The 18,958-nt window shown below is 44.5% G+C and overlaps 1 protein-coding gene across 3 annotated transcripts in view; it reads left to right on the top strand.

Moving 5' to 3' along the window:
* Positions 1-18,958, top strand: part of prickle2b (prickle homolog 2b) — a 65,144-nt gene that overhangs the window by 44,567 nt on the left and 1,619 nt on the right. For 2 of the 3 annotated variants that reach the window (XM_040202925.2, XM_078091566.1), the window contains exons 3-8: positions 10,012-10,195; positions 13,830-13,943; positions 14,403-14,540; positions 16,181-16,384; positions 16,931-17,117; positions 17,851-18,750. In XM_040202925.2, the coding sequence (XP_040058859.2) occupies positions 10,012-10,195; positions 13,830-13,943; positions 14,403-14,540; positions 16,181-16,384; positions 16,931-17,117; positions 17,851-18,750 (1,727 nt within the window). Of the gene's footprint in view, positions 1-4,232; positions 4,872-10,011; positions 10,196-13,829; positions 13,944-14,402; positions 14,541-16,180; positions 16,385-16,930; positions 17,118-17,850; positions 18,751-18,958 lie in introns of those variants that run through there. The other variant, XM_040202926.2, reaches the window with a different exon arrangement.

Raw genomic sequence — 18,958 nt, 5'->3', positions numbered from 1 at the left:
TCTCCAAGGCACGAACACAGGAATAATAACAACAACATCAAAACACATTTCCCACTGTCTCTTGTTTGGTTTGCTCGTATCCACTTCATTATTTGTTTACTGCCTAGAACTGTTCCTCTATCCCCTTTTTCATTTACAAACCTGCACGTGACCTACTTATGTCTTGATTCAGAATCCACATGTACAGTATACGGCTGAGGAAAGCTCATTGACAAACCGTAGAAATTGGGCTGCGTTGGAGAGTGTGCAGTCTGCAGTGCAGATGGATGGTCGAAGGGATAGACGCAGACGGAGGGCTCAGAGTGTGTTTCCCTGTGCTGAAGGGCCCTCGTGTAAGTGGGCCAGGAGGAGCAAAAAATAGTTCCTGTCCCCTTGAGGAGTCAATCCACAAGGTCACCTCGCTGCCCTTTGAGCGTGAAACTGAGTGTCCATGCTCTTTCTTTCCTACTTCCCCCTTTTTTCTTTCTCTCTCGCTGTCTCTCTCTCTACTTTCCCCTCTGTGGCTTAATGGCTTACCCAGGCCTCTGCACCAGCAAAGTACTTTGCAGCAAGAGTTGAGTTTGTGTGCTAACGAACCCCTGAGCTAATTAGAATTTCAGCCAAGCTGGCAACACTCCTCATTTCCTTTCTATTTCCCTCCCTTTGGACAAATACAATTTCACCCTTCAACCCGCACAGAATTAATCCAGTTAATGTTCAACGGGGGGTGAATAATGGCCACTTATCTGCTGCATGGGTACGGAGAGGCTCTTGGGTGGAGGTTTCAATGTGAAACCACTTGCCACTTGCTTTCTGGTCAGAGCATTTGGGCCAAAGTACTGCAAGTCCATGATAGAGAGGAGGTCAGTGTGTCTCCAAAATGGCACTGCTCTCACTCACTGGCTTGGAAAACCAGTGAACCTTTATCAACCTTTACCAACTGGCAGCTTCTTCCTTGTAAACTAGATGCAAAGTGTTAACAAGAGTCATTACACCCTTAACGTAGCGGAAGGACTTTTATCCAACAGCAGGTCCATAGCAAACAAACTAACCAGGATTAGCTGCGGCGGTTGGCAACATCTTCCGCATTACCTCTCCAATAGGCCATTGAGTTTCACACTCTGGGGGCTTGATTAGTTGTTTGGTGTCCGAGTAGAGAAGCCAGCAATTAAAGATTAACTCCATTATGCTGCAGGTTTTCTTTTAGGGTGTGTTATGCTTGAAACAAACCCGATGGAACAAAGACCACATGTGAAGGAAAAGTGTTGATAGCCATTCCGAACGGCAACACTCAGATGCCGGACGGAAATGGTGTCTTAGAGACGAGCGAGATTCTGTACATGCAAATCATGCTTACCTTCACCGCTCTGCACACCCGGCCAATTGCTGCGTAGAAATTGAGAAGTCTTCTAAATCTTTGGTTTCAGAAAGTAACACGTACTGTGGGATAAGCCCCTGAAGGACTTTCTGCTTTGTTGTTCTGGTCCTAAATCATCTCCACGCCGATAATGTCTTTACCATTTATTCATTCTTTTTCCACCCTCCTTATTGCTAAAGACATGTCTCAGCCCAGTTGGTTTAAAGGGGCCGCAACAGAGTTCGGCAGCCAGTTGGTTATCATAGTTTGGGTAGTGTACATACTTAGTATTTACACATTTGCTTAAGAAGCCCTCTGCCGATCTGGGACAGAAAAGCTGTATGGAAGAAGAAGCTAGTTCCTCTCTCCCCCGTGTGCATGTCGGAGCTGTCAGCTGTTGGGGTGAGTCCCAGCTGCCTTGTGTGTTGACTCTACAGTGATAGTCATCAGCATTTGCCACATGAAAGGAGAGGGGACTTGTGTTCCTAAAAAAGCAGATGAGGAATAAAGATGAGGAGGCCATGTTGGGATATTGGCTACATTTCAAATCACGATAAAGGCATTGATTTCTCAGGTGTGTTTTCCTGACCATATCATGCAGTATATAATTCAGTTCCTTCCCTGGTAAGATATGAATGATGTTCTTGTATGATAACATCCCTGGAGGCACTACAACTTTGTTGCATAATTAAACCAGGGCTCCAACCCCTGGGCTAACATGTATTTGCAATAGCGCTCTTCCTGTACTTTAATAGAGACAAAAAGCTCAATATGCTCACGCATGCTTCGGAAGGGAGTAAACCTGTTTGGCTCTGTCTAAAATTACCAAGCAGCATGTCTCAGTGCATGCCAGGAGCTTGTGCAGGCAATGCTATCCGCGGCATGTCCCCCCCACCCCCCGAGCTGGCCTCTATGCTTTTATTCAGCCCACTCGTGGCATTTAAAACGTCTCACTGCAGGTCGAGGAACAGTTTATTGGGGAAAAGAGAAGGGCTTATTCGGGTGAACGGCTGGCCCCAAAACCACGTTGACCCGCTCTGGGGTCACTCCAAACACAGGACGCTGTCACTAAGAGCTCTTTGTAAATTCCTGTGGATAAGTTGTTAGCACAGCCTGAGCTGTAATTGATATTCTTTTGTTTGTTAAAAAAAAAGGGCCGCAATTATGTGTTCTTATAGTTTCCCTGAAAAGAAAAGCTGAGCTTCTATTCTGACGGAGAGAAGCCAAAGGAACAGTGCCTGAAAGGAAAAGAGACTCCAGCACGAATGGAAGTTGTTTACAGCTGCTGGCTGTTTTCAACATTTTGAGTTATGCATCTTTTCACACGTTACTTCAAAGCAAGCTTTTGCATTTCTCTGCATGTATTTTTTAGCGCATGTTTGGCCAACCGGCCGCAGCGGGGTACTTTGGGGAATATATAGACTCAAATCCAGATTTAATTACTCTCTTATCCGCTTCCATCAATCCTGATGTTGTATTATGAAATCTTCCACCAATCCATCCATCTTTGATTGCCCTTAAACGTTGGCTGTTTTTTTGTTTTCTTTTTTGCGTATAACTCAAACATACAAATAGCGGGCAGCAGTGGGATGTTGTTTAACACTTCTACCGCTCATTATTGGGATAAGAGAATCGTAATGGCCAATACAAAGCAGATTGTTATGTGAGTGTTGAAACAATAAGAGCCAAAATAGCTGAGATGGTGTCAATCTGTTAGGAAACTGTTGTGCTGTTTGTGTTGTTGCTAATAGCAGAGCTAACTGACTCCAAGTGGTGGTGATGTAAACCGGTCCCACTTTGATTTCCTTGTAGCTGGTAACTTATATGTCAATTATATTTGTATAATATGAGTGTAAAAAGTGTACCTTTTTATTTGTAAAATAGTAGAGCATGTCCTACTAATGGCATAACAAATAATACATAGTGAATGCATAGATGGCTGTAAATGATATTCTAACTAATCTTTGTCCACTCTGTCCTGTATGTAAACCTGAAGCTATGTAGTTATTATATTAACTGAGGCCATAGCGGCACTACAAAAAGTGTCATGTCCTTGTTATATTGACTTCACTATTGTTTTTGATTCAGTGGATTTGCATTGGTCGGTAAACCCTTTGTCCTTTCTCCAGCTAATGTCCCGCTTGTTATGTTAAACAGCACTGTTTTGTTTACTGGGGCTCACCTCCCCATTTCCCCATGCAGGTCAGCGCCCTGCAGCTCCTCTCCCCCCTCCCGCTTCTCTCGTCTCGTCCCGGGCCAGTTGTTTCGGGGAAGTGGTTTCATTCACATGCAAATGACCCCCAGAACACCAGTTATTCACGCTACTAATTATACCAATGTTGGGACGCTGACTTGCTGACATCACACCGGATCATTGGCATGCATGGGGAACGATGGGGTGTGTGTTTGTGTGTGTGTGTCAAGTCAACCAGATTGGCCCGTAAAACAGGAAGTTGGAAACTCTCTACATTAAGACGTAGTGGAAAGCTTCAGGAATGTTTGATGATTACATTTTTTAATTAGGCTAGATTCTCAAATAACCATTAGGCTTTTCATTTGTTTGGTGTTCAAAAAGTTGCTTGAATATAATAACCGTAAAAACAACGACTTTCTAGTTGATTTATCTACTGATTGTGTTGATGTGAAAGTTAATTATTCACCTCTGGCACAGTAGTTTATTATATAAAATAGAAAGTGGCTAGTTAGATTCAGGCTTTTTATACCTCAGCAGAGTGGGCTTTGTTGTCACGGGGCTATTTCCTCTAAAACACTTACATTTCTTACAGGAATTAACAAAACATTAAAAGAGATTGCAGAAGAAAAATTGTGCTTTTACTTTTCCATGTGATTAAACTAGCATTACACATTACACGTTGTGTTAATATAATTAACTCCAGAGTAGATTAAATCATAGTATTTAGAAAATCAGAAAACAAAATAGCTCAACCCTCTCGAAAATGGTACTTTTACTGTGGAATCTCCAAACCGGAAGTGACCGCGTGGTATAAACGCGCTTGACTGTCGCCGCTGAATGAAACGGACAGCAGCGAGCGGAGCAGCTCCAGCGCTCCGGATCTTTACGCAGCGAAAGTCCGCGCGGATCTCCGCTGGCAGCCAGCAGCAGCAACTCGGCTCCCAAAGGGACGTTTGTGTCCCGCTCGTTTGGATTTGCCAAATACTTGTCCCAGAGCGCACGCTCTTGGTGTGGATCATTTAAAACGGGGATCTGATTTTTACGCACGCTCGGTTGGCTCTTCAACTGCGCTTTCTCCTCGTTCGCTGAACTCCCCGAATGTGTTTGCGGAGCACACGGGGGTTGACAAAAGGCGTTTTAAACGGAGGGGGGGTACGTGTAGCAAAGGGGTGCAGACTCCACGCAGCGGGGGAGACTGGAGTGTTTTCGTGGCAAGACAGTGGCGCTGGAGTTGTTTGACAAATTCTGCAATGAGGAAGACGCATTTTAAAACCACCACCACAACCACAACCAGCACCCAGGTCGGGGCTGTGGCTCACCCCCGCCGCAGTTTGTAAGAAGGTAAGCAATTGATTATTGATCGTGGTCCTTTTTTATTTGGCCGTTTTTCTTTCTTTCTATCTCTTTTTTTTTAGCGCAACGGGCCATCCGCGAGTGGGACAGTAGATGCGTAATGGGAATGATAATTAAATCTCAAAAGTAGGCAATCTATCAACTACTGAATCGAGTTCCTTTAATCTGTTAATGGATTATGTGCCTAAAATAGTAACAGGACTACATTTTAGTCTAAGACAACGTATTCGATTTAAAGTCAGCGGACTTTTCTGCTGGTCGCTTTGCTTATTTATGACGCAGAACCGGCTGTTTATAGCCCCCTAAAAGCAGAGATGTCGGACTCGCACTGTAGCGTGGTCTCTATACACGTCTCACCGGTTTGTCCCCCACCCACCCCCTGCAGCGCAGTGGTCCAACTACCCTGCTCTGTCCAGCAATGAAGTCTTTGTTGTTTAAACTTTGTGCCATATGGATTACAGCTTGTTTAGTAAATAAAGGGAAACTAAATTATTAGATTTCCTCCTCCATATCAACGTGTTAATATGTTGTTTATTAATTATTTTGAGTATTTCTACCGGCAGTTTGGTTTGCAAACTGCAACTGGAAACAAGTGGCATTATTGCAGCTCGACGGCTGTTATTTTGAGGAGAGCGTTTCGAGACTCAATGCAGGCTAATTGACCCATTTAGGTGGCAACTTTTTTAGCAGTGTAAAGGGCCACTGGATTAGCACATGAATGGACTGACAAGGAGATAGTGAATAATGTGGCTCCAGCAGCTGGCTGCAGCACCATTGGTCTGCTTGGTTCTAAGTGAAGCCCAAACACCAAGTTGACAGGAGCCAAAAACGCAACATATTTCCGTCCTCAACAATTGCTTTTGGAGAAGGAAATAAAATCTATCTACTTTTTCCCACTGAAAAGAAAGGAAAGTAATTGCATTTTTTCGAAGGACTGGTGGATTTTTCTCCTAAATGATCTCATAAGCCCATAGACCAACGCCTGTTGAACTCATTTGCTTATGGTTGGAAGTCTGTAACGAGGTTGTCTTGGAAGTCAGGACTCCCTCTTTCCCCGTCCAAAGTGGTGTCATTTAATAAAACAAGTCAACACTGAATGAATAAGAAATGCGATCCAGGCTTAAGTGCGTGGCTGCAGCTGACAACTTGTCAACGTGTTGTCTTGTATCGTATCTCCATTCACAAGTTGCACTCGGTTACATTATGCAACTAAAAGTCCCACACCAATTCTTGGTCAAGTTTTTGAGCTGCAAGGATTTTTGCGTAGAAAAACACCTAAAAACAAATATATTTTAGATGAACAAGCTATTTAACTACTAACTAAAAATTGTTTCAGTGCACCTTAACAGGGATGTTGCAGTGATTTAGTTTAGTACTTTGCTTTAAAGTGGAGGAAATTGAAGCAGCAGAGCGCGAGATCAGCCGACTTTTTATGGTTCAATCTCCAAGAACACAGGCGCCTATGTTTTCCATAAAGCAACTCAATGGCATTTATGATTAGACCATCCAGTTTATAATGCTGGCTTTATGTTGAAAAATACAATTTTAATTACAGTAGAGCAACATCTTCATTCGCTTTAGGGTAGTTTGAAAGGGAGAATATAATTTGTTGTGACAGGTGGATGAAGGCCATATTTCTGTCCTCGTCAACGTGCTGCATCTGGTTCCTACTAATTGGCCGCTAATGGTAAATGTCTTTGTCGGTTCTGATTCTTTTCGGGAACACCTCCAGTCATGTTCAACCATAATTAGCTCCTAATGGCTCTGAAGCCAGCAGGCAGCTCTCTGAAGGTACGCAGACTTTGTTTGCTTGGATCTTTTTAATTTGTGGGTAATCGTTGAAGGCCTGAATTTTCCATCCGCTTTAAATCGCTGAACGGAAATGTTGTATTCAACAATAGGCCATTGAAGATAACAAAGAGTGGTTCCTCCTCTTCACCCACCTCTTCTAGAGTAAACAAAGGCAGAGGCAGATAGGACTTGTCGGCAGTCTGCACCCAGCTGTTCTCTCCTCTGTGCTTTCCTCTCTCGTCACCCAACCGCTGTTTTCTGCGCAGACCAGCCACTTAAAGATGGGATTTTAATCTGGCCATCTACAGTGATTCCATGGAAAAGCTGCAGCGGTTTTGGAATGAGAGTGAAATGAGACTTCAGCTTTAAACCCGCCAAGGCTATACTTTGTCCGCTGGCACTTGGATTCTGCTGAAAGATCAGATGGTTTGCTACATTTTAGGTTGACTCTAGTCTCCTAACCTTAAACCCGGGGTTATGGTTACAACCCCGACCCCACTTGTGTGCCTTTTCAAAGCTAATTCTGAGTCGACTTCGGCTTTGAAAAGCATTGCAGCACATTTCAATTGGATATGAGTTTGTTGAGGCAAATTGGAGGCCATGCTTGCTGAAGGTCTTGCAGCAGCAATCTAAAGAGCTAAATGTCAGAAGGGTCTATCGGACTCCAGTTACGTATTAAAACCAACCGTTACCTGGGTTACAAGGCTAACCTGGAGGAGCAAGGCGATGATAATTAACTCAAAGCGGTGAATCATTGTCCACTGACATCATGGTCACGGGGATCCAACAACAATACCCCCCAGGTCTTGAACAAACCTCACAATCCCACTGACCAACATAGTCACGTTTGGATAAAGAACAGGCCTTTTAACGCCTTACCATGCAGTCATTTATGAGACGACAGTGATGCACCTGACTTGTGTTCGAAAAGTCCCCAAATCTCTTCTAATTGAAAATCACGTAGATTACAAGGGGAAGCTCAGGGATTAGGTTTCAGTGGAGGGGAAATCCCAGGCATGTGCATGAAGCGTGTTGTAAATCATGAGGGTAGAAGGGGAGGGAAGGAGCAACACGCCCCTGTAGGCCCACAGTATCTCTGCCAGCGCGGATGGAAGGAGGGAGGAGTGGGGGGGGGGATCAGTGTTTTCGAGTTGAATCACTATAGGAAGGTCTTCATCCGACATCTGGACTAAGCTACTGGGTCGGGGAGGTGAGTTTCGGCCTTTGTCACAAACTTGTCTGCCTCCAGGTGGAACTCTACAGAGACTATAGGCAGGGCGCGGGTCAGGGGATATGTAATGTGTCCTCTCTGAAGGAATGTAGTGTGAAATGCTTTCCTTCAGCTCTGGCTATTTGTATAGTCTTATCACCAAGAGTCCCTCCTCAGCCCAAGGCATAAATAGCTGCCAACCACCTGGCAGCACGTCAGAAGACTAGAAGAGGTGTTCATACGAGTTTAATCCCTTGGTGTCTTTGTCTTTTCACTTCCTATCCTGCTCGCTGCAAGTGTTTGCTCTTGCGGATGTGTGTCTTTCAGTTGACTACCCTTAAATTAGTAATGGTGGTGAAGGTGCTCCATTGTAAGGAGGGAAGCTGCGTCGCCCCCGGCTGTAGCATCATGCCCCCGGGACAGGGATTTGCCAAACAACCTTCTACCAGTTGGCCTGTTTGACAGCTGCCTGCACTGCATCGCTGCTTTAGTTATCATGACCATTAATATTCATGACATTGATATCCGGCCACTTCATGCAGAGTTTTCTGATGCTTGCCCTTCCACAATGACCGAAGAGGCCTTCCTCTCTGCCGAGGGCGGCATTGAGAACTGGAGCTGACCGTAATAGGCCATCAGTCTGCTCGTGGATGACAAAGACTCTCAACTGGTAGTGGACAATTTGTCCGACTTCCGACCATTTATATTTTTTGTTTTCCTTTTAAGGCCTATATGTAAAATGGACAGTTCTGAAATGGGATGGTTTACTTAGAATCAAATGCGTAGCATCATCAAAATCCATCAGTGCTAAACCAACTAGACTAAATTGCTAAAGGGTAAACCCTGGGACAAGCAGTGCTTCTCTGAACAACAGAGAAGGTGGGACTTGGCCAGCTCTCCGCATGGCATTGTCTGCTCTCCAAGCACTTTACACTAACAGATCCTCAACCAATCAAGCTGTCAGTGTCCTGAGTGTCCTTAAGCTCCTCCAAAAGGCTGTCCCGCAGGCGCTCGTCTGGAAAGGTAATGGGATTGTCTCACAGATTTGGTTGCCTGAGGGCAGCCAGGGTTAGTGGGATGCAACCTTATGGTCACCAGTTTCCCTCTTCATGCAGAGGCTTATAGCTGTCAAGGGGCTCTATATGTATTCAGTGTCTCCAAGTACAGACCTAGTGAAGGTGACCTTAATTTCTAATTTTAACCAATGCTTAACCCACATCCTTCCTTGCTTTTCATGGTTTGTCGAACAAGCTCTGTGTCCCTCTCCAACGAGTAATTCTTGTCCTGTTAATCCAAATATTTTGTTAGACCACACAGCGGAATAGTTGTTCGGGTTTGAGAAATATCGCAGCACATTTTATTGCTCTCTGGACAACACTGGAGATGAACGCTAATGTCTGTGGCAAACACTCCCCACTATAGTTTCTGCAAAAAACTCCCACATGGATGGATACTTTCCATCTTAAAGCTGGGTTGGTCTGCTCAACTGAAGAGAGTGAAGCCTTCTCTTAGCTACCACCTGCTATTGTTTCTTGCTAACCTTGTAGTATTGTGTGTTTATACAGTGCTGCTTACATCACTGTCATTATCTATATTCTGCTCATTTATATGTCCTGTTTGTAATGGTCTATTTCTTCTTGGTACTGCAGGAGAGTGTCGTATTTGTGGCACCCACATTTTTCAGAGAGCCGCAGTGGGAAGCCTTGACTTTTTGAACTGAGTGGAGTTAGGAAAAAAAAAAAAAGAATTCTGCCGGTTTTGAACAAAAGTAGAGAATGTCATTTTTTGAGGGGCTCGACATCCCTACAGGCAAGTTTGTTAAAGAAAGGTTTTCCTTTTCCAGGTAGTCTGAGGTTACCCTATAAATGTATTTTTGGTGATTTATGGCAGTCTTCAGAGGCCCAAAAACAACGACATGACATGTTGTTTCTGTTGAAATTCTACCTCCCCAAATTTACACAGTACCCTTTCAAACTGAGGGTTTGCGTTCCCCCTAGTGTTTTTTTTTTTCTAAAGGTGAAATCAATGTTCCCCTCATTTCTAAAATATTCCCATTGAACGAAAGCGTAGTCTACATACAACAATGGTTTGAGAGATGCTCTTCTTTTCTCTGTTTGTCCACGATAGGAAGATCTGTGTGCACTGTAAGTGTCGCCGTGAGGAGCATGCTGTGACAGCCATGCCTGTAGAAATGGAGAAGACCGTTACCAAGCTGATGTACGACTTCCAGAGGAACTCCACCTCAGACGACGACTCCGGCTGCGCCCTGGAGGAGTACGCCTGGGTACCACCTGGGCTCAAACCCGAACAGGTATCCGCATTTTACACTTTAATGTCAAATTACCTTTCGGCGCGCACAACTGATGTCTAAGTCTTACATTTTGCAGTTTTGTCAGCAGTCGTCAATTACACCAGATTGTTGACACCACATATTGACCCAACAACTGTCGTTTGAATACATCGAAAGAACAGAAACATTGTCTGTCCCCATTAAATCAGGGGTTAAGTGTGGCAAAACTCTGGGGAAAAAAAAAGTATCAAATGACAAACAGTCTCGGGTTCATACTATAGTCACATTCCTCAAAGATCTCCAATTTCCCAAAACATACTTCTGTTTGACTCCAGGGAGTTGGATTAATAACCAAAACGATCCATGTCTGGTGCACACCATTTTGTATACCATGTGTGAATTACATTCATATATGTATAATATATTCATGCAATGATATATATGTACATACATACCAGTATAGTCTAAATCCGTAGTTCTTATCTGGTCACACCGACCCGTTTTCAGTGGGCCGTGGGTCTGGGCATACGCAATTTATTTTAGTATTATTTATTTATCATTGATTAGTTACTTAATGTAGCTGAGAGGGACGGCTGTGCTGCGTGCTTCGGGAGCGAGGGGAGGAAGGTCGCGCTACTCATTAAGAAAGTGACCGTCATACTTCAGAAGGTTATGGTGCCGCATCCCCCAACCCCCCCGTTGAAAAAGTCTAAATAAGTAGTTGTGCTTATATTGGAAGTGTTCAGTTTAAGATGTACCTCACCTTATGATAGCTCGACAATCTTCCTGAGTCCTCCTTATGCAGGCTAATGAATAATAAGAATTTTGCAGCTTCAGCAGTCCGATTAATCTCCAATTAATTCTGCCTAGAAACATGTTAAGAGTAGGTTTCACTGATGTTACGGGGACTATGTAACATATGCCTGAGCAGTACACAAGTGTTTTAAATGTTGAAGAAAACTCGTGCATTTCACCGTGTGTGTGTGTGCACGTAGGAGGGTTCCCATTTTATTGGACAATGGAAGCGTTTATGGAAGCTGGTTTCATTTGTAGGCGAGTTGAAAGCAATGAACTGTTCAATACACTGTTGGCACAGCTTCCTGTTCTTACCTCCAAGGACTGAGCGCAGCCATTTTTCATTCCCTTTCCGGGGGTCACGTGTCCTGAACCCTGAAGTCAATTAGCTTCTCATAGAGTGGTGATAAGACCTCAGGTCAAGCCATAAGGAAAACTGGACTGTGCAGGTTCCCGGGAGCACAATACTGAATAACCTTGAAAAAAAAACACACAATTAAGACAGTTTTAAACAGCCTCAATGAAAATTGTCCATAGCAATCATATTCTCTATTTGCCAAGTCATTCAAGCTGTGGATACATGTTGTTTGACCTTTTGCGGAAGAGCGGTAGTACGCCTGATGTGGAGCTTTTCAACGCCCGGCCTGAGACACAGTAAGAATAGAGGGAGATGGTAAACGCAAAGCTAATCTCCAGGTTCTAAACGGTGGGTTTAGGTTTCCCTGTAGGGAGCCTGAGCTGCTGTACGAGTCCGATATTCAGCCAGCGGCGGTGTGAAGTTGCCGCTCTGAAATGAGACATTTCATAAAAAGGGCTGCTATATTCTGGTGGGTCGGGGAAATGGCTGAATAACAGACTTTTTTCACCGAGGACATTCATTACTTGGTGTGTTGGAGATGTTATTATGGTGGTGAGGAGGGCCAGCCAACATTCTCCCTCCCACTGTCCCCTCTTGCCCTCTTCTCTCCATCCTTCTCTAATAAAATTCTGCAATGTTGCCAAGTTACAACTTGTCAAGTCCAAGAATGTTACTCAGCATTGGCCTGTGTTTCCCTCATGTTACCATCATGTTGCAAGCAGTCTAATGTGCAGCATGTACCACAATCTGATTTTTATTTCCATTCTAACATGGAGTCTGCTTTTTTCTCTCACATGTGGCCTACTAAATTAGAAATTCAGCTCAAGGTTATTCATGCGAACATTCTGAGAGGGACCAACAACGCCGATCTGGATAAAAGCAACTTTAAGAGCCAGTCTGAAAAGTACCCACGGCTAGCATGACCCATTAGGAGATGGACCTGAGCAGCTTCGCTGTGGACTTTTAGTATATTCACTATAGCTTTTATTTTGTGCGTTATCAAGCAATCTCAGACATTTTAACTTTAAAACGCATTGAATCCATTTCCACAACTTGACCGACCGCAGTGTCCGAGTACACAAAGAGAAGGACACAGGAATTGAATCTGCTCATTTCTCCATGAAAGCAACATCCCTTGCATCAACGTTTGGCTGTAACTACCAGAGTTTCCTCAACAACGCAACATCTACGTCCAATAACCGCTGTAAAGTGGTTTGACGAGGGAATGTTGGGGCTGGTTCCTGGTGGGGTATTTTCCTCTGGCTGTCTGGCCATTAACAGCAATAGAAACCAGCTGTGTGAAGCGATCACTCTTGTCACTCAGTTAGAAAGTCCTCTGCTCCAGCTTTTAAAAACACTCCTTTCCGTTCACTTCGAAAATTCTGCCCTGTCTTTAGTTCTGTCTGCTTTCGATTACAGTTATTATCACAAGCTGCTTCTCCTGGCTCTCGCTGCAAGTGTGTGTGTGTGTGTGTGTGTGTGGGCGTGTGTGTTTAGATACCCTTGGAGCAATGTGCTTTTCACCTCCAGATTGTATCCTGCTGTAGTTTTGTAATTTATCATTAGCTCTGTGTGTGCGTGCGTTTCTGTGTGTGTGCACGTTTAACGCTGGTCTCTACGCATCAAAGCTTTTCTGCATTTTTCAAGTCAATCTGTTTTGTGTGACGGATTCTGTGTCATGTGATGTTCATCCATCTAACATTTTCATCTTGTTGTATTTCCACCCGGTCACTTCTCATTTTCCTTTTTCTTTCTTTAATGTGTGATCCCAAATCTCCATTTAAACCCCAGTGGCTTTTGTGGTTTCCTCCTCCTCCAATCACATTCATATATGACGGCATGACCTCTGTTATACCCCCGCACCCTGTTACAGTGTGATAAAAGGAAGACTGCCATAAATAAAACAGACGACACTCATTGTCTGGGGGCGTAATGTGCAAACGTGCAAAGCAATTTCGAATAGCGAGATTAGCATATATTCTGCTATCGCACACATTTGTGTGCACACGCACTGCTAAATGTATCCATGTCAACCATTTGTGTGCATGAGTTTTTGCACTTTTGTCAGGTCAGCAATATGCTCCCATGTCAATGTGCAAAGATGAAGAGGGGATTTTCTGTGTGTGTGTGTGTGTGTGTGTCTGGGTCTGTTTGTGTGTGTGTGTTGGTTTCTGTAGAGCCTGTGTATTCACAGGCTCTTCACACATTAAAGAAAGAAAAAGGAAAATCTCTGCACAGTGCAGTAATGATCAATACACTACGATTTAATACGAATTGAAACTCACTTATCAAATTGTTCAACCATTCTTAGTTAAGACATTTTGTGCACAACAAATACAAAACAAGAAATAATTGAATGAGAAATAGTAATCAACTTAATTAATAATGAAAAATTAAACCGGTTGCCGCCGATGTGTATTTTCTTTTGGTTTGTCAGGTTTACATGTTACAGGTATGTAGTTATTCCTCATCACTCTCATCCTCTCTCTGTATCTTGCTCAGGTTCATCAGTACTACAGCTCCCTGCCGGAGGACAAGGTGCCCTACGTGAACAGCCCAGGAGAGAAATACCGCATCAAACAGCTGCTCCATCAGCTCCCGCCCCACGACAATGAGGTGAGAGTCCAAACTGACCCCTCCCCCACTACCTCATCACCCCCGGCCATCTTTCCCTCCCTCCCTCCCCACCCTCCTTTCGGGGCGATACACAGATAACAGGATAGAAGGGAGGAGACAAACACAAAAAAAGGAGGAGTCAGCCTCGGAATGGGCGGGAATGATTTTGTTTTTGCATTAATAAATTATTATAATGTTGAGATATTAGTGGGGTTTCCATAAGCAGTTGACAACAGCACTTATAAGATGGACACCCTTCTACACCAGCCTGAAAACAATAACATAAAATGTATGATATAATTGTCCTGATGGGGAAATACTAACAAAGACAGTACTATTATGCTCACCTTTGTTTTTTGACTGCAATGTCAAAGTTTGATGATCTATATTGATTTACAGGCAAAAACGTTTGTCTGTGTCACACTTAACAAATGTGTGTGTGTGTGTGTGTGTGTGTAGGTGCGCTATTGTAACGGTCTGGACAACGAGGAGAAGCGAGAACTGAAGCTCTTTAGCAACCAACGGAAACGGGAGAACTTGGGCCGCGGCAACGTCCGCCCGTTCCCCGTGACGATGACGGGGGCAATCTGTGAACAGGTAGCTGACAGAAAAAACATTAACGCGAGTGGCGTTTCTCCTGCAGTCGAGAGACGCAACAAGATCAATGATCGGCCAGCGTTTTACTTTGAAATGTTATTTCTGCGCCGCGTCCCGGGACAAGAGTGAATTATTAAGCGGGACGAGCTCATGTGACCGATGCAATGAATCATGTGAGCGACTTGCTGACAAGCCTGCTGGCATTTCTGGTCTTTGGTATGATGTATGAGAAATGCTTTATGTTGACATATAAAGGGCAAGCGTGCAACCGTTGTGTGCTTTTGTAACTCTGTTGTGACCTTGTCAGTCTGTTAATCCCAGTATTAGTGTGACTCACATACAACTGCAGCGAACCAAGTTACAGTTCAACCGGCTCTAAATCCTTCTAAACACACGTCATCGCAATGCACACAGTCCTATCAAATATTTAGTTTGTTGTCTGCATTTATTTATCCATTATATATTTAGGGATCTAATAGGACTAAAGAGTGCAATGGAGTGTTTTATTAACAGCAATCATAATACAGCATCCGCGAGCCATTTGTTAGTGTGTATGCAACAGGCCCCCGCGAATCGTAGCCACTCTTTGTTGTGTCGGTGCCCCGGGTGGGAAGCTGCTTTATAGCTTGTGTTTCTCATTTACTCGGCCGAGCAGACTCACACATGCACACACTAGGGAGCAGATTATTGGGAGAGTGTGTTTGTGTGTTTTTATTGATTGAATTTCCCACCTCCTCCATGGCCTCCTTAGAGGCCCTGTACCAGTTAGATAACCTGATTGTAACTTTCGCTCCGTCCCCATCTTCCCACCCCTCTAAATCTACTTTGTCTACCTGACCTTTCCCCCCCTGTCTCCTCAGCACACCCTCTCGTTTATCCTTCTGCCTTCTCTACCTTTACACCTCCACGCCAATCTTGCTCTCCTTTTTATCCTCCCATACATCACTCAATTTGTATTCTCCTCTTGACCCCACCATCGTCCTTCACCAACCATCCAACTTCCTCTCTGCGTCTGTCTATTCTATTGGCCGTTGCCAGCCGCACATGTAAACACACCCATGTGCTCTCAGGTTTGTCCTGCGTTTGTGCAAAGTTGTGTTGTCCAATTCGATACACTAAATCTGTATCAGTACCATTAATGACCTTTTAAGGGGTCCCCTGAAATTGGACTTCAGCGGATTTCCACTGCCAAGTTTGTTGTTTAGAGATTACCAGGTTCCAGCTTTGTCACAATACTATCGTATGTGATAATAAACTGAGTATCTTTGGGTTTTGAACAGTTGATCGGAGAAAAGCAATGAAGACATCACCTATTGGCTTTCGGACATTTTGACTGTAGACCTTCAAGTTTGCGCAATCCTTTCATTTCAAAGAGTTCTTTCCAGGGCAACCAAAACCTTTTTCAGTTTTTCAAACAATGTTGAGCTCATAGAGCATGTGTATCACTGTTGTAATGAATTGTTAATATTGCTCTGTGATGAACCTTATAGGTTTTGCACGAGCCTTTTAAAGATTATTTGTCGTGTTTTTGGTGTACATATAGTTTGATTGGAAGTTGAACTAAAAAAAATGGATTTAATGTAATTATAAACTCTGCAACCTTTAACTCAAAGCTCTCTTCTTCTCGTTACTTTCTTCAGTGCGGAGGCCAGATCAATGGTGGCGACATTGCCGTGTTTGCGTCACGGGCAGGTCACAGCGTGTGTTGGCATCCGGCCTGCTTTGTGTGCAGTATGTGCAACGAGCTTCTGGTGGACCTCATCTACTTCCACCAGGACGGCAAGATCTACTGCGGCCGGCACCACGCAGAGAGACTGAAGCCGCGCTGCACCGCCTGCGATGAGGTAGATGCTCATCACATGCACACACACACACACGTCTGCACATGGATGATCATGTGTTAACAAACACACAATTAAATGTATACTACACACCAATCTGGCTTGTATAAGGCCAAACTTCTGTCATATGATGCTCACAGGCTTCCCAAAACACAATGTCAATGTTTTTTTTCTGATCTAATAGGGTCAGTTCTCAATTTCGTGATCCCTCAACCATTAACACTGTCTTTCACTCAGCAAATGGGGACAAGGACGCTGTTAGCACTTTAAAAGCACCCTAGTGTTTTGACTGCAGCATAATTAAGTAAATGCACCCTGTAGATTTGACTTTGATTTTAAGTCCTCACACATTAGCCTCTTCTACAAGTAAGTGACACAGAGGACGATTTAAGAGGACTGAGCACTAGAGGGGAAAGCGGTGCGCGTAGAAAGGGAGCAAGGACGGGCCAAGCCGCTGTCCTGTCATTTAGCGAGCAGTACTAACCCTAATTGTGTTTTTGCCTCGGAGGACCTGTGATAAACAATCTTTCTTATTTATCCTTTTCTTAGATCATCCTTGCGGATGAGTGCACTGAGGCAGAGGGGCGCCACTGGCACATGAAGCACTTCTGTTGTTTCGAGTGCGAGACTGTGCTGGGGGGTCAGCGCTACATCATGAAGGAGGGACGGCCCTACTGCTGCTCCTGCTTCGAGTCCCTCTACGCCGAGTACTGCGACTCCTGCGGGGAACATATTGGTATGTCTCAAGCATCTAGCACTGTTTATGCGTTCTGCATTAATCACCAACGTGTCACGCAAGGGAACGCGTAAAGGAAAAATGACATGTAGATACGTGTCTACATGGAGTAATTGTCCGTTAAATACAAATCAAAATCTCACAGAAAGTGTGAGAGGCAAACCCACTAAGAGGAGAAACTTGGTTATTTTCAGAGGGAAACCTTAGGTTAGCACTTCTTGGCCCACTTCCACCTCCTGTTAAACCTCTGTGTGTGCGTTTCCCCAGACAGGATGCCCAAGTGTGATTTTGGCACATACCTCTCAACAAATTTGCTCTGTAATTATTTGTTGGACAGGATATAGAAAAGTATTTGGCTTAAAAAGCCAACTAAATATAAATTGAAACCATCAGAAAGCATGCTGCAACCAGATGGCAGCTATTAGCAAATAGCTGGTTTTCTTTCTGCCTGCAACAACTGCAGGCATAATCAAGATGCAGAGTGTTTACACAATGCTGGGAAAGCTCTATAACAAGTTTACCCCAAGGAAGTTAACTAACTGCCTTCAGCTCGATTTTCCCTCTCCACAAGCAACTTGTAAACTCCCCGTATTTTCACATAAAACGACATCTTAAATCACAAATGTAAAGCTCTTTGATATGAACATGAAACTTTGTACTAATTGTGCATTTATATTTATAATTGAGTGCCTTAATCTTATTTGACATAAACCCATCTGTATCTTTCCTGTAGGCATTGACCAAGGCCAGATGACCTACGATGGGCAGCACTGGCACGCCACAGAGGGCTGCTTTTGCTGTGCCCGCTGTAAATGCTCTCTGCTTGGTCGGCCCTTCCTGCCCAAGCAGGGACAGATCTTCTGCTCACGCTCCTGCAGTCTGGGGGAGGAGCCCAACGGCTCGGACTCCTCCGATTCAGCCTTCCAGAGCGCTCGATCCACCAAAGAGTCCAAACGCAGCTCCAAGGCAGGGAAGAGTGGAGGCGGAGGTGGTGGGGTTCAGACTGAGAGATTCTCTGGGGAGGTGGATCCACTGTCTTTACAAATGGATCTGCTCAGTCTCTCCAGCCAAACGGCCAGTTTGACACGTGAGCCTCCAGCCTGGCAGCGCCAAGAGCGACCAGGGGACGGCTATCATTATGAGTCCCAATCAGACCCAACTGCCCACACTACCCCTCTCCAGCTCCTGAGCCAGTGTAACGTCAGGACTGCCTATAACCCCACCTGCTCGGCACAGACAAATCATCTGCAGGATCACAGGATCAAGGAAAATGGGGGTTTGAAGAGGCCACCCATCTCCGCCATGAAGGGCCAGTCTCTGAATGAGATGTGGTTCCAACAGCCAGCCCCAGGAAGCCAGGAAGAGTACTATCCACCGAAACTGAGGACCCAAAAGAGCTTCACGGAGGTGTCCCAGTGTTCTCAGCATCACAATGGGTTCTCCTCTGACAAGCGCTCAATCAGTTTGCACGGCTTTCAGAGGGACAGGGAAAGAGAGACGGGGCCTCCAGCAGCAACCCAGGTGGCGAGGAGCAGGAACCCCATCAATGCACTTAACTTCACAGAGCAACTGACCCCTCTGGAGCAGACTCCAAGAGGATCCATGGAGTCCCTGGCCCTATCCAATGCAACAGGTGGGTACAACAGTAGCCGTTAGACCTCTGCTTGCCCCTTGTTTTTGGTTCTAGTACTCTGTTTGCATTGCGTGAGAGGTTGTGAGTAGTGTTAGTAGAGTTTTGTTGGTGGTGTACATCATAACTTGTGCCCAAATGTAATCTGAAATCCACCTTGAATAAAGTGTAAAATTGTATGGGATTACATTGAATAAACCGCCTACTGACA

This window comes from Gasterosteus aculeatus, chromosome 17 (genome assembly GCF_964276395.1).
Source record: "Gasterosteus aculeatus chromosome 17, fGasAcu3.hap1.1, whole genome shotgun sequence".
In the NCBI taxonomy this organism is placed as follows: Eukaryota; Metazoa; Chordata; class Actinopteri; order Perciformes; family Gasterosteidae; genus Gasterosteus; species Gasterosteus aculeatus.
Note: the sequence above shows the minus strand (reverse complement) of the source record. Positions and strands in the feature narration are given on the sequence as shown.